We start from the raw sequence: 14,233 nt of genomic DNA, 5'->3' as shown, positions 1-14,233 counted from the left end.
ATAAACTTTGTTCTGGTGGGAAGGAGGGGGTGAAGCTGTTTTATAATTTTAGCACTGTTTTTCCCGTTCTATAAAAAAACGTTAAATCGGGGTAAGCGGTAAACCGCTGGTTATGTTTCGCAAAATTCGTTTTTGTTTTCTCTCTTAAAACGAATCCGTTTTAGAGGGCACCCCAAAACAGTCAGATCCCCTGCCGGGATTTCTTACGGGATATATGGCAGTAGGCGTAGCACTTCCGATCCGGAAGGAAGATATTAGTCTGTCCCTCAGCTAAAGGCGTGGAAGCTTTTTACATTGGGTACATCTAGGAGTAGTAAAATGATCAAAGTAAGGCAGTTAAATCGTTTTCTCTCGGTGATTAATTTTGTTTTTCTTTCTCCTTTTCCTTTTGAATTGACATGAAATTTTTTGTTTGCCGAATTTAGGGATTCCAAGATCTATGACTGAATTTGAAACATTGAGACTTTTTGATAGGTTTTTTTTTAATATTCATATAACTTTGTCTTTTAGGGGTTTTGCAATAGGAAGTTATTTGTGATCTGTCTAGGTTTATCGACGGCATTGTTAATGACCGGCAATATTAGGGTTTATCATTGCCATTGATAATTCTGTTGACGAACAGGTTTTGTTTGTCTTATATTCTGTTAAAAAGTTTACCAGGTAAACATAATCCCATTTCAGTTGAAGTGACGGTAAAAGCTATGTGTAGTTTCTAGGTTGTTATTTGAATATCAAGCAAAATTTTATAAAGTACCATAACGGTTAATCTCTGTAAGCCGCGGGTATTATGGCTTCCTAATTGTGCAGTATATTAATGTAGGTGTTCATAAAATTTTACACAGATACAGGTAAAACTCTTTACTTTCGAATTGTGAATGTAGGTGCTATTTATGGCCACTCATTGTAACATATTGCCTGTCACAAAGAATGAGCTTGCACCTGAGATCCATCTACTTTTTTAAACCTCCTTCTTGAGTTTGTCATTTTGCATCACTGATATGGCTGGGATTATACAGACCAAATTTAAATTTGGCTGCAATTCAATGGTTGGCCAGGGATCTAACTTCTCATTGTTTCCAACCTCTTGCCAACAGAAATGTTCGAATGCCTAGGCTTCCCTTGCTATTTTTCTTAAAAATCTCTCTTTGGCGTTGGTTATTCATCTTTTCCTTTTCAATGGGGACTTCCAGTTTTATGTACAAGGCAACGCATCCAGTGCGCTACTCAAGGGAGGACACAGTAATGAATTATGGGCATCAAACTGAGGAGATTGTTGCAGTTGAACTAATATTTCCCTTCTCTCCTTCGATGTGCAGGTTGCTGAAACCGTATTTCTCTCTATCAAGTAATGAATTATGGGCATGCAATCACTTTTAGGCTTTGCTGTGGCATCTCTGTTAACCTAATTATTTATCAAAGTTGGTCTCTTCAATGATGTTGCTGTCACTGAAGCATGAGGTGACTGCACTTTCCTGTAAATGGCTGACGGGCGATGCACCGGGAACAGGCCAGTAATAAGTTTTTAACTTCAACTACCTTGAGAGATTTTATCCTGAAGGAAGTCATTGTGATCATCTTATGTTTAAAGTGGACCTCGTTTGTTATAGGTTGAGATCAGGCAGATTTGCCTTTTGTGGTTAGCTCATTAACCTTAGTAGAATTGTGGATGGGATTTCACTTGAACCGAACTCGGGCACAGACACAGTTAAGGAGCATATCCTGTTAACTAGAGATGTTAGTGATCTTCACATGTTTTTCCTAGTATACAATGAATTATGCTCCTTTCACTATTGTGGTACAATAAACGGACTTCAATATGTAGGAAAATACATGAGTTAAAGATACTGTTGGCATGCTTGATGAAAATCAACTGTGGTAGGTAGGGAACCTTATAGCTGAAAGTCACTTGATTATTACCTCTTGGACCTTAAGATGGCATGGGGAATTTTCTTCCTCCGTTTATCTCAAGGTGAAGCCAGTTTTCCATACACTGTTACAATAACACTTTAGCAACATAGGTAGGCAACCGTAACCTGTCTTCGCGTATATATAGCCGTTGTACCACAATTTGCTGAGAGCATTATTTTGGAAGCTTTCTATTATCTCTTCTGCAGGAAAATAGTGGAGCAAGATATTCAGCTGATGTTGAGAATGCACTGTCTGGTGCAGATAACAAACACTATATAGGCATGTCAACTGCTCAAGTTTCTTCAGAGAGTTGCTGATCGTTGCTTTTGGTTGGTGAACAAATGACATGTTTCAAAGGTGCGAAGTTCTGAACCGGCTTAAATGCTTGCAACTTCTTCGTTGCAGACGGTGCATCTTACGTTTCAGAGATTATAAAATGGGCGTGGATCAAATCTCCGGCAATAAAATTTGGCTGCGGTTGCAGGCGAAGAGGAGTAGCTGTCAACGCTTTTATAGCTTTAAGTAACAGAATAGCAACTTGCATATGCAAAAATGAATTGACTCAGTGACGTGTTTGCGTTTACTCTGATTTCTAAGTTGCGAACTGGCTTTTGAGAAGTCTTTGTTAGCTAATTTCTAGTGTTAAAACTTCAATAAATTTACTCAGTGATATGTTTGCATTTGCTCTGATTTCTAAGTTGTACACTGGCTTTTGAGAAGTCTTTGCTAGCTACTTTTGTTGTTATAAAACATGAAACAGTAGCGAGTCACTGACCAGTGAGATGCGTCTTTAACTACTCAACTAATCACAGTCAGCTAAGGCTGCACATACTCCGGTGCGGACCGGTTCTCTTATGGAACCGGTGTCTGTACTTGGTGTTGACCGGTACCTCTTTTTGAGTACCGGTACCTGTACTTGTACCTGGTGTTGTACCTGTAACGCCGGTACCGGTCCTGTACAAGACCGGTACCGGTTTTTTTACCCGGAAAATGTTACAAATTAATACTAAGTATAAGTTATACAACATTTCCATATGATCAATGTATCCAAAATAAGTTCAGGTTGCATACATACTTAAGCTCAACATTTCCATAACTTCAAAACAACAATCCAAAATAAGTTCAGTTTGCTAAAGAGCAAAAAACAACATTTCCACAACCATAAGTCTGTCTACGGCAAGTCGACAAGAAATGAAATGTGATCATTGCAAACGAAAATGGATGGTTGCAAAGCCTGCACTTGCAATTTCCAATCCTAGCCTGCATTCATTTCCATAAATAAACTTCAAGCTTTTAGGAATGGTAACACAGTAAGAGTGTAAGACTAGTTCCCAATAAGAAAAATGAGAAAAATGGGAAGCAAGTTAGAAAATTTACAAGTAGCATGGTTCATATCACTACCAATAGGTCCAATACATAACACAGTAAGAGACTAAGAGTGTAAGACTAGTTCCCAAGTACCAACTAACATTAACATTCTTATAATAGAACTATCCCTGTGTAAAATCTAACACAATTTCTAAAACACCACTGACCACTCTCAAATTACACTATACTCTTATAATAGAACTATCCCTGTGTACCAACTAACATTAACATTCAGAAATTACACTATACGCTCCTTCTCAGCATCAGTGTACTAATCTAGTTCTTAACACACCACTGACCACTCTCAAATCCACCCAAGATTCTTTACCCTTTTATAAAATTTTCTTGATATTTCAAATTCTATAAACCCAGTTACCCAGAATACAAGCATTAACCTAACACAATTGAGAAATTTTTATCAAATAAATGACATCCCATAAGAATTTAAGCATAAAAGAGCAATTTTTATCAAATAACAACTACAATTGCAACTCACCGTATTTATAGCCATAAAAGAGCAATCTTTATCTTCCATGTAATTCTAAGTTCTAACCCAACACACACAGCAGTGTCAATTTATGGAACTGAACATTTAACTTTGATTGAAATAAGATCAAATCATAGAGGAAGAATAGAAAGAACGATATACCTTCACTTCTTCACGCCACTGAACATACAGATCAAATCACAATTCTGTAAACAAGTAAAAACCCTAAATCAATCTAAAATCAAACCCTAAATCAATATACAATCAAACAATTCGAACAATACTGACCTGATAGAGATGGTGGTGATACACTGATAGTGATTTTCAATCTAAATGATTCAAACCCTAAGAGAAGATCAAAAAAATCGAGCATGCAGCCTGCCGCCTTCGCTGAGAAAGTGAGAAAAAGAAAAGAAGAAGAAAAAATGAAGAATGCTGAATGCTTCTTCTGTTTTCTTTTTCTCGACATATTATGTCTTGGACGGCTAGGATTAAAACTCTATACAGATCTTGACGGCTAATAATAACCGGTACATATGGTCCGGTTCAAGTCCGGTTCTCTCTAAGAACCGGTGTCTGTACCGGTCTAGACCGGTTCTCAAATTTCAAAACCGGTGTCTGTCCCGGTAAAGCCGGTTCCGGTCCGGTACCGATCCGGTATCACCGGTTCTACTCCGGTCCAGGTCGTTTAGACCGGTTCTTGTGCAGCCCTACAGTCAACAGATCAACCAGACCATGAGTCTGGCTTTAGCCTGGAAGAGGGAGTTCTAGCAGTATGGATGTCTCTAATAGTACTAATGGGTGTTGCCGTTTGGACTAGTTTTTGAGTAATCCTACTACAAATAAATATAGTAAGATCGAGATACTGACCCTAACACTTAGTGCCTGTAGCTCGGTTTGAATGACTCAACTATTTGGAGTAGGCAGAAGTATCCCAGTTGATGTAAAAGTCTATATTTATCCCCGGATCTCCTGCGACGTTACTGATTACGACTCCTAATGGGAAACTCTGTTCTCCTACTCGTTTATAAACCTTTCTTAAAGTATAATTTATCGGTCCTCTTCATAGTTTGCACTAGTGGAGTGAGTCGGAGCCAGTAATGGAGACAGCAATGCAGTGTTCCGTTTGCGACAAGATCAGAACATCTGGGCATTGTATGAGTGACATATGTGCCATCTGTCTCGCTGCAGTCAAAGACATGCTGACCCTAATACACAGAGATAAAATTGACAGCACCAAAGTCAATCCAAGCGATATCCATTGGGTAAACACACAGTTTTTTTCTTATTAAAATAAAGAAACAATTTATTTTTTCTTTCATTATAGGTTGAAATCACACCATACGTTTACATGTTTGGACTTTTTATAGGGGATCACGGCCGCTCAAAAATGGGTTGAGGAAGTGCACGAGAAACAAGAAGGTTTGATTGGTTTTCTTGGCGGGTTTGCTATTGCATTTAAAGAAGCGACTCACACGGATATACTGGTTGAGCCTTGTAATGGACCAGCTATACCTGCACATAGGGCTTTGTTGGTCAGTATATAAGTCGGAACTATAACTTGCCTGGCAACCGATAACTAATCTACGTTGAAATACATAATGTTGACGATTTTTTTCCCCTTTATTTTGCAGGCAACAAGATCTGAAGTTTTCAAAAACATGTTAGCAGCAGATACGTGCAAAGCAGCACCAGCTGACTCCATATCTCTCCGAGAATTTAATCACGAAGAGCTTGAGGCCTTTGTGGAGTTTCCTTACTGTGGAAACTTGGGTAAAGAAAAGTTTGAGAAGCACTTTTACTCCCTGACGGTTGCTGCTGATAAATACGCGATACCATATTTGCAGAAATTTTGTGAGCGTGAAATTCTAAAATTAATAGATTCGTCCAATGCACTCAAAGTTCTTGAGGTATCAGATGTTTGTTCGAACCAGACATTAAAGATAGCTGCCTTGGAATATATAATAAAACACACAGAAGAGTTGGTGTTGTCACCTACTTTTGATGAATTTGCAGCTAAGAACCCACACTTAATGGCAAATTGTAATAGGGCATGTTTTATTCTTTTGAAAGAGAAGAAATTGGAAAACAAGTATCTTCAAGTATTAAAGAAGCATGATCTACTTTGAAACTTTATTGATCTTGTCTCGCAACTGTAAAATTTTACTGTTGCTGATTAAGCTCTATTTAAGTATGTCGCTTGATCGTTTTTTTTACTACGTCTATTGGTGGATATACTCTTAATCTCAATAATCATTCAATTCCGCCACTGCTGATGTTATTTTCGCTTTTAATTGTTCTCCTCTCTTCATAATGAAACAACATTAGTCAAATGGTCCGACAAACGGAAAGATCCTGCGCGGCCCACCGTATAGAGCCGTCACCAGCCGGTCTATGCGTGGAATCAAAGTTATGTATCTTTTGGTTAGTTGATAGCAACGATTAAACCTGAATCTTCTTTGAGAACCCTTTTGGATTTCATCTTCTTCTTCTGACAAAAACTCTAGCAACGTCGAGGACACAAGAATGGATTGTTCTCTTTGTAAAGGCACCCCAGTTACAGCATACAACTATAGTGGATATTTATTAACACATGCAAATATATAAAAAGATCAACACATATTAAGTACATGCAATGAAGAATATGGAAACAATATTAGTACATGCAAAAAATAATATGTGATTGAATACATGCAATGTAGAATATGGAAACAAAGATTAGTACATGCAAAGAATAATATTGATGTAATTAGTTTTAATTTCTTTGATTTATCTATAGGAATAAATTTAATTCTCTTGATGTAATTATAGTATTAGGATCTTCGCTCATTCAATGTATTTGTACAAGTATATATACAAAATAATAAAATTAATCTCAACACAGTTGTGTGAGATAGAAATCCCAAAACCCAATATTGCAACATGGTACTCTAGAGCTAGATTAGTTTTTTTTTTACCTGAAACTGTATCATCATGACTGTTGAAGATGACATCCAAACACCTCCATCTTCCAGTAATCCTCCACCTAATAGGGATTCAGGTCTTCCTCAATCAAGTCCCTATTATGTGCATCCGGCTGACAACCTTACCACTGTCATATTTACTCCTCTCCTCACAGATGATAATTATTGCATCTGGGAAAGAGGAATCCGAAAATCCCTAAGTGCCAAAGCCAAGCTAGGTTACATTGATGGAACCATCACCAAACCCAAGGATCCAACTGATCTCCTCCATTGGACTCGTGCAGACGATTTGGTTGGTAGCTGGGTTGAAAACTCAGTCGATCCAGTTATCAAATCCAGTGTCATGTCTTTCCCATCTGCACGGGAACAATGGTTAGAGATTAAGAACAGGTTCTCTCATAAGAATGCACCGAAACTGTTTTCCCTGAAACAATCGATTTCATCTCTGAAACAAGAAAATCAAAACGTTGCGATGTACTTTACTCAACTCAAGACGCTGTGGGATCAACTCGATACATTCAGACCTCTTCAGCCTTGCATCTGTAGTGTAGGAAAAGATTTTGTAGATCATCATACCCAAGATAGATCTATGGAGTTCTTACAGGGGCTGCATGACCGTTTTTCTGCACTGCGCAGTCAGTGTTTGTTGATGGCACCATTGCCATCAGCATCCAAACTCTATAATCTCGTGAGGAAGGAGGAGGAGCATCAAGGTATAAACTCATCCTCTCTTACTCAGGTTGAATATGCTACACTTAATGTTTTTTTGCAGTGCTCTCAACTCAGAAAGACCAAATCAGAAGTCTTTCTTTAATCCCGACACTACATCCAATGCTGGCAATGGTACCAACAAGAGACCCAGACCTTTTTGCGACCACTGCAACAAACATGGTCATACTCGGCTTACCTGCTGGAAGCTCAATGGCTACCCAAAAGATCTGCCGAGATCTAGAGATATTCCAACTCCGGCATATGCTGCTGCTGCTATTGTTCCCAATACACAGGCTGCTCCTGGTATAACTGCAGCTCAATATGCCAGACTTATGTCTTTACTTGAACCAAACAATGGAGACACTGCTGTCACTCCATTTGCCAATTTTGCAGGTATTACTCTAACTTGTTCTTCTAATGTTTGTATTATAGACAGTGGTGCAACTCATCACATTTGCTCCTCTTTTTTTTTCTTCTTCTTACACATTGGTTATGAACCCAATCACGGTTCAATTACCAGATGGTTCGAATATATCTGTCACTCATATTGGGACTGTGAATTTATCTCCCAATATTCAGCTACTCAATGTTTTTCACATTCCAAGTTTTAAACTTAACTTGATCTCTGCAAGTCAGCTTACAAGCACAGCAAACTGTTGTATCAATTTTTCACACGAGTCTTGCATCTTTCAGGACCGTCAAACGAACAAGGAGATTGGATGGAGTAGGCGCATCACTGGCCTCTACCAAAATTCAAGGACATGTAGATATCAAAGGCACGGATTTATTAGCTAATTTTAAAATGAAAAACATAGTTCATTCCACACTGTAATCTTGTTTTACTAAAGAGACTAACATAACTTGAATGCTATGAAGAGTTTGGGTTTTGGTCCTTCAACCTAATTGGCTTAAATATTTTTCTAATCCATCCCTATTGCAGTACACACATAAATAAAGAATTGTTGCTATGTGCAACATCGAGATGATACTGAAATTTTGTGTTTCTGTATGCTGCCATGTTGAGTTTGGTCTCTGTTACATGTTGCCTCATTTGATTTTCCTCAGGGAATTACAATTAAAAATGCTACAAAGTGGGTTGAGGAAGCGAAAAAAAGAGAAGAGGAGTGCAATAAACATATTGGCTTATTAGCTATTGCATTCAGGGAGGGAAGCTACTCAGACATTCAAGTCAAGCCTGGCAATGGACCTTCTATACCCGCACACAGATTTTTGTTGGTTAGTATTTGTTGAGATAAGGCAACTTTTCATTCATTTCCTTTGGTATATGATGTTATGATACACTCTTCAATTTCCTATATGCAAAACTTGCAGGTAACCACATCTGAAGTTTTGAACACCATTCTAGCATCAGATCTGTGCAAATCTGTACCAATTGACTCCATATCTCTCCCTGAATTCAATCATGAAGAGCTTGAGACATTCTTGGAGTTCCTTTACTGTGGGAAATTGGCCAAGGAAAAGTTTGACATGCACTTTTTCTCCCTAGCGCTTGCAGCTGATAAGTACGTAATTCCACATTTGCAAACATATTGTGAACAACATATTCTAGAATTACTGGATTCGTCAAACGCTCTCAAAATTCTGGAGATTTCAGAAATTTGTTCGAATGAAGTATTAAAAGTTGCTGCGCTTAAGTCAATACTCAGCCACAAAAAAGAGATATATTTCTCACCTGGTTTTTGAGAATTTGCAAGACAGAACCCGCATTTGATGGTACGTATTGCCAGGGCCCACAGCGAGAAGGAAATATAAAACAGCGCACTTGCAGTTTAATTAATGTGTGTTGAAGGCGATGATACTGATTTTTTTTGACGTTAGGCAAAAAAAAAAAAAAAAAAAAAAAAAAAAAAATTCTTCTAGAATTAATGTATTTGTACAATCATTTATTCTTCTTCATAAGTACTCTCTCCGTTCTTTTTTAATAGGCCAGTTTTGTTTTTAGCGAAATTTAAGGAAATTAAGAGAACTAATCATTGAAAGTGGTCCTCATGACACTTATCAATAAAAGAAGTAAAGTGAAATGGTCCCCATGACACTTGTTAGCAAAAGAAGTAAAGTGAAGTGGTCCACATGACACTTGTCATCAAAAGAAGTTAAGAGAAAAATGGTCCCAAAAAACTAAAATAACATTTGACTTTCCCAATTAGGAAACTGGCCTATTTTTTTGAAACTTTTATTTATAGAAACTGGCCTATTATAAAAAAACGGAGGTAGTATAAGCTTACAAGGACATATTACATCTTGTTAAAAAGGTGCGAGAAGTTATTGTGTCCCGGTATCAGTTCACTAGGATATAATGAGTTGCTCTAGGAAAAGGAACTGACATACTCCATTTTATTGAACCTTTTTCTTTCCTTTCTCTCTCTCTCTCTCTCCTCTTCTTCACTCCTCCTCCTTCAACAAAACCATTATTGTTGAACTCTATTAGTGGTGGGGTTTAAAAAGCCTAGCGTATTTAGGGGCCACCCCAAAAGATTTAGGAACCATCAATTTATACCCAGCCAAAGATTCTAGTTAAGAGCTACCCTATATGATATTGAAGTTACATAAATGCCCTTACCGTAAAACTGTATAAAAACCAAATCAAAAACAATTCTACTCATTTCAACTCTTCTTCTTCCAGTTTCCTATTATCTTCCGATTGTGGAAGAAAAAAAAAATTTCCACTCCAAAGTCAAATGGCCCCAATTAGGTAAGAATCTATCATTTTTGGGGTTTATTTCGCTTTAATTCGACGAATCGAGAAAAAATAATTCTAGGGTTTTCGGTTATTTATTCAGATTCGGGCGATATTCATGCTCCTTTACTTCCGAATGTAGTCGTGTTCTTCATTTCTCAAGAACATCGACAGTATTCGGGAGAAATATTTGATGGTTATCGGCCGAATATTGTTGGTCATATCTTCCTGGATACAAACTGGTAATAATCGGTAGTTTAATGAATTTTTTGGCTCCCGAATATATTTAAGTAGACACACAGTATTCGGAAGTACACTCACTACCGAATATATATATATATATATATTGAAAAAATCTCAAAATTTCTGATATAGGAAAAATCCCATTTTGGGGCCAGTATTTATTCGGAAGACAATATAATGTTATATACTTCCGATTATTTCAATTTCAAAATTTGAAAAGTATAAGTTTTTCCCAAATTCTGATTTTTGGGCCATCGTACATTCGGGACTTTACAAAACAATTATCCTCCGAATATAGCAAGTTCAAAACAAACCACGCCTTGGCTCTAGGTGGGTTCCAAGGGCCAATATAGAATGTTAGACAGCCCATATTCGGAAGTTTGGGTAACTAATTATACTTCCGATTATTTCAATTTCAAAATTTGAAAAGTATAAGTTTTTCCCAAATTCTGATTTTTGGGCCATCGTACATTCGGGACTTTACAAAACAATTATCCTCCGAATATAGCAAGTTCAAAACAAACCACGCCTTGGCTCTAGGTGGTTCCAAGGGCCAATATAGAATGTTAGACAGCCCATATTCGGAAGTTTGGGTAACTAATTATACTTCCGATTATTTCAATTTCAAAATTTGAAAAGTATAAGTTTTTCCCAAATTCTGATTTTTGGGCCATCGTACATTCGGGACTTTACAAAACAATTATCCTCCGAATATAGCAAGTTCAAAACAAACCACGCCTTGGCTCTAGGTGGTTCCAAGGGCCAATATAGAATGTTAGAAAGCCCATATTCGGAAGTTTGGGTAACTAATTATCCTTCCGATTATTTCAATTTCAAAATTTGAAAAGTATAAGTTTTTCCCAAATTCTGATTTTTGGGCCATCGTACATTCGGGACTTTACAAAACAATTATCCTCCGAATACAGCAAGTTCAAAACAAACCACGCCTTGGCTCTAGGTGGTTCCAAGGGCCAATATAAGTTTCCCACCGAATGTCTTATTCGGAGGGAATACGTGTATCGTTAACAACCGATTGTAGTGCACCAATGATACGAAACCTCAACGACCATATTTTCAGAAACCTCAACGGCCATATTTTCAGAAACCTCAACGGTCATATTTTCAGAAACCTCAACGGCCATATTTTCAAAAATTAGATCCGTTGGAACTCTAATCTATATAAGGAGGGTAACCCCTCTCAGTTATTATTGAGTAACAAATCTGAATGAAAAACCTTTTCAATGACAAGTCCATCATCAATCGACAACATACTTCGAAGATGCAAGCGAACAACTACATCAATTGCAGCAAGGGAAGAAGAAATACAAAAAAGGAACAAACAACCCAAAAAAATTAAACCATCGTTAGTGGCAACGGAGGAGGAGGAAGAGGAAATCAAGGCTAAGAAGCGAGGTCAAGAACAATTCCATCATATAGAAAGATTAAAACAAGTTGAGGAAGAGACCGAATGGATAAAAAATTATTACATTGTGAAAGATCTACCCAAAGAACAGCAGGACGATCGTATATTTTGGATTAACGTTTCATTGGGTCCTTTTGTTGGTAAGTACAAGAAGCCACGCCACAATTATGAACCATCCCATGTTTCTTCAAAGGTGCACCATGTTATAAAATTGTGCACCGAGTACAACCGTATTCTTGCTAGGCACAGAGACGACAGGTTTGCGGCACAAGATGCTTATTCCAAGTGGAGAGGAGAGTCGTTTCTACATTTCGAAGCCGCGTTGATTGTTGCATCTCGGACTGGGAAAAAAGAATAACATGTGATGTTTGAGTGCTGTAAATTCAAATTTTTAATATTAATCGGCGGTTTGATAAAATATGGAATTCCCGAATATGATTAATCGTATTGAAGTGTTATAATACTGTTGTTCCGATTACATAGTTTCAAAAAAAATTATAATCGTGCCTCGAAAAAAAACGATCAAACACCGTCATCATCCGAGGGGATCAATTCGAGTAACTCAGCGGGAAAGTTGTTGTCCATAACACGATCCCAATCAACCATGTTGGACTCATATTGTTTCACCAAATCCTTGCAATGGTTCATCGGGAAGTAATCGTGCCACTTACTCAACGGAGGTAACGGACAATCTTTCTTTACTGTTAAACCGATAAAATGCATTTCATTCACAAATGCCATTACGATTCTTCTATCTTTAACCGACTCGTCGCAAGCCGTTCTTGTGGGTGCAAACGTCATGCTAAGTCCATACATAGGAGGAACAAAGAAATGTACCACGCAATTCAAAACGTCCGCTAGGAGATATCCAAATTTAGGCATTGTCATCCAATACTTGGATCCGATTGTCTTCAATCCCTTTCGACACTTCACACGCGCAACTAAGTCTTTGAACTCTTGTTATTTGTCGTATCTATCTCCTCGCCTCATCATCTCCATATAAAAACCCTTGTCCTTCACTAGTTGTACCGCCATCTTATTTCTTAAATATTGGCATTGGGTGACATCTTCGATATCCGCCTCTCTAAAGTAACCCATTTGTCCATAGCAACGTGAAACCCACAATTTCCATCCCCATCAACCTCGTCGGTCTACAAAACAAATGGAATGATAAGTGGAGGGAGTTGTTCCAAATACTCTTTGTATATTGTATATGTGGATCGATTTGGTCTTCCATTAAGATCTCTAGGGCAACGAAGAGTACCTTTGTCCTCTTTTATAGTAAGAATTTCCATTGGTTGGGTTTGTTGCGAGGCGTTCATTTGCTCAACAACTTCTTCGACAACATTGGGTTGACTTACTTGAGAAGGCTCTGTAGAGATATTTGGCCTTACTTGTCGGGTGGTTGGTTGGTGGGCCCGGAGGTGTGTGAAAATTAAGCGCAATAAAAACGGGCCTACAGTAATACCGCAAGTGCACGGTCGTCAGTTGTAGCTCGTGCAAGTACGGGTCGATCCACAGAGACTGGGAGTGTTTTGGAGTTTTCTAGCTATTTTGGGCTCCTAAACTGTTGTTGGTTAACTATGAAGCCTTTTGGGCTTTGGGCTTAGGGTACCTTTGGATTATAGGCTTGTTTGACAATGAAGTGAACTGAGCTTGGGCTCAGTTGGTCTTGAAGTGCACTAGGCTTGGCCTTTGAATAACACTGGGCTTTGAGTGTCAATGGGCTTCTAGATTAACCCAAGACTGAATGAACTGAATTGAGTTGGGCCTTAGGTTTCTAAGCAGATACAGTGGGCTTTTGTAATGACTGGACTTGTAGCCCAGAATTGAACTGGACCTGGAGCAGCAGCAGTGGTGGCTTCAGCAGCAGCAGAAGCAGTGCACAACAGCAACAACAGCAACAGCAAGTAGTAGCAGCTGGGGGAGAACTGGCAGCAAGGCCAGGGAAGGAAAAGGGCAGAAAAGCCAAAAAAACCTAGTGCAGCTGGAGCTAAACAAGGCAGCAGAGCACTAGGCCAAGGTAAAACATGGATATTTACAATGGCAAAAGCAAACAGCAAACAACAATGATGATGGTGAAGGTGACAATGGCATATACATGGAAGCAACACAGGGAAAAAGGATGCGAATTTACAATGGCATGGCAGTGATAAATCAAAGACAATGGCCAAGGGCCAAAGGCAAAGGAAGAACAGGGCACAAAACAGTTATAAAAACAGCTATAAAAACAGTGATAAGAAGCCACAAAAACAGATAGATAACAAAGAAGAACATGAAAGATGCTAGGCAGTGGCTGTTTTTGGTTAAATCCTTGTCCCTAATGGAGCTAGGTGGAGGTTCTAGCCTGCCTATGTTCCAGGGCATACATAAATGGAATGGAAGGAGAAGAAGCTTGTCCAACTATTTTACTCCTAGCATTGACTGTCTTT

The 14,233-nt window shown here is 38.3% G+C and overlaps 1 protein-coding gene across 1 annotated transcript; it reads left to right on the top strand.

Moving 5' to 3' along the window:
* Positions 1 to 4,863: 4,863 nt before the first annotated feature.
* LOC113324158 (BTB/POZ domain-containing protein At1g01640-like) lies at positions 4,864 to 5,892 on the top strand. Its single transcript, XM_026572486.1, has 3 exons — positions 4,864 to 5,028; positions 5,134 to 5,298; positions 5,398 to 5,892. Exons 1-3 carry the CDS (start codon positions 4,864 to 4,866, stop codon positions 5,890 to 5,892), a joined length of 825 nt encoding a protein of 274 aa, XP_026428271.1.
* The last annotated feature ends 8,341 nt before the right edge of the window (positions 5,893 to 14,233 follow it).

Source organism: Papaver somniferum, chromosome 11, assembly GCF_003573695.1.
Source record: "Papaver somniferum cultivar HN1 chromosome 11, ASM357369v1, whole genome shotgun sequence".
Taxonomy (NCBI): Eukaryota; Viridiplantae; Streptophyta; class Magnoliopsida; order Ranunculales; family Papaveraceae; genus Papaver; species Papaver somniferum.
Note: the sequence above shows the minus strand (reverse complement) of the source record. Positions and strands in the feature narration are given on the sequence as shown.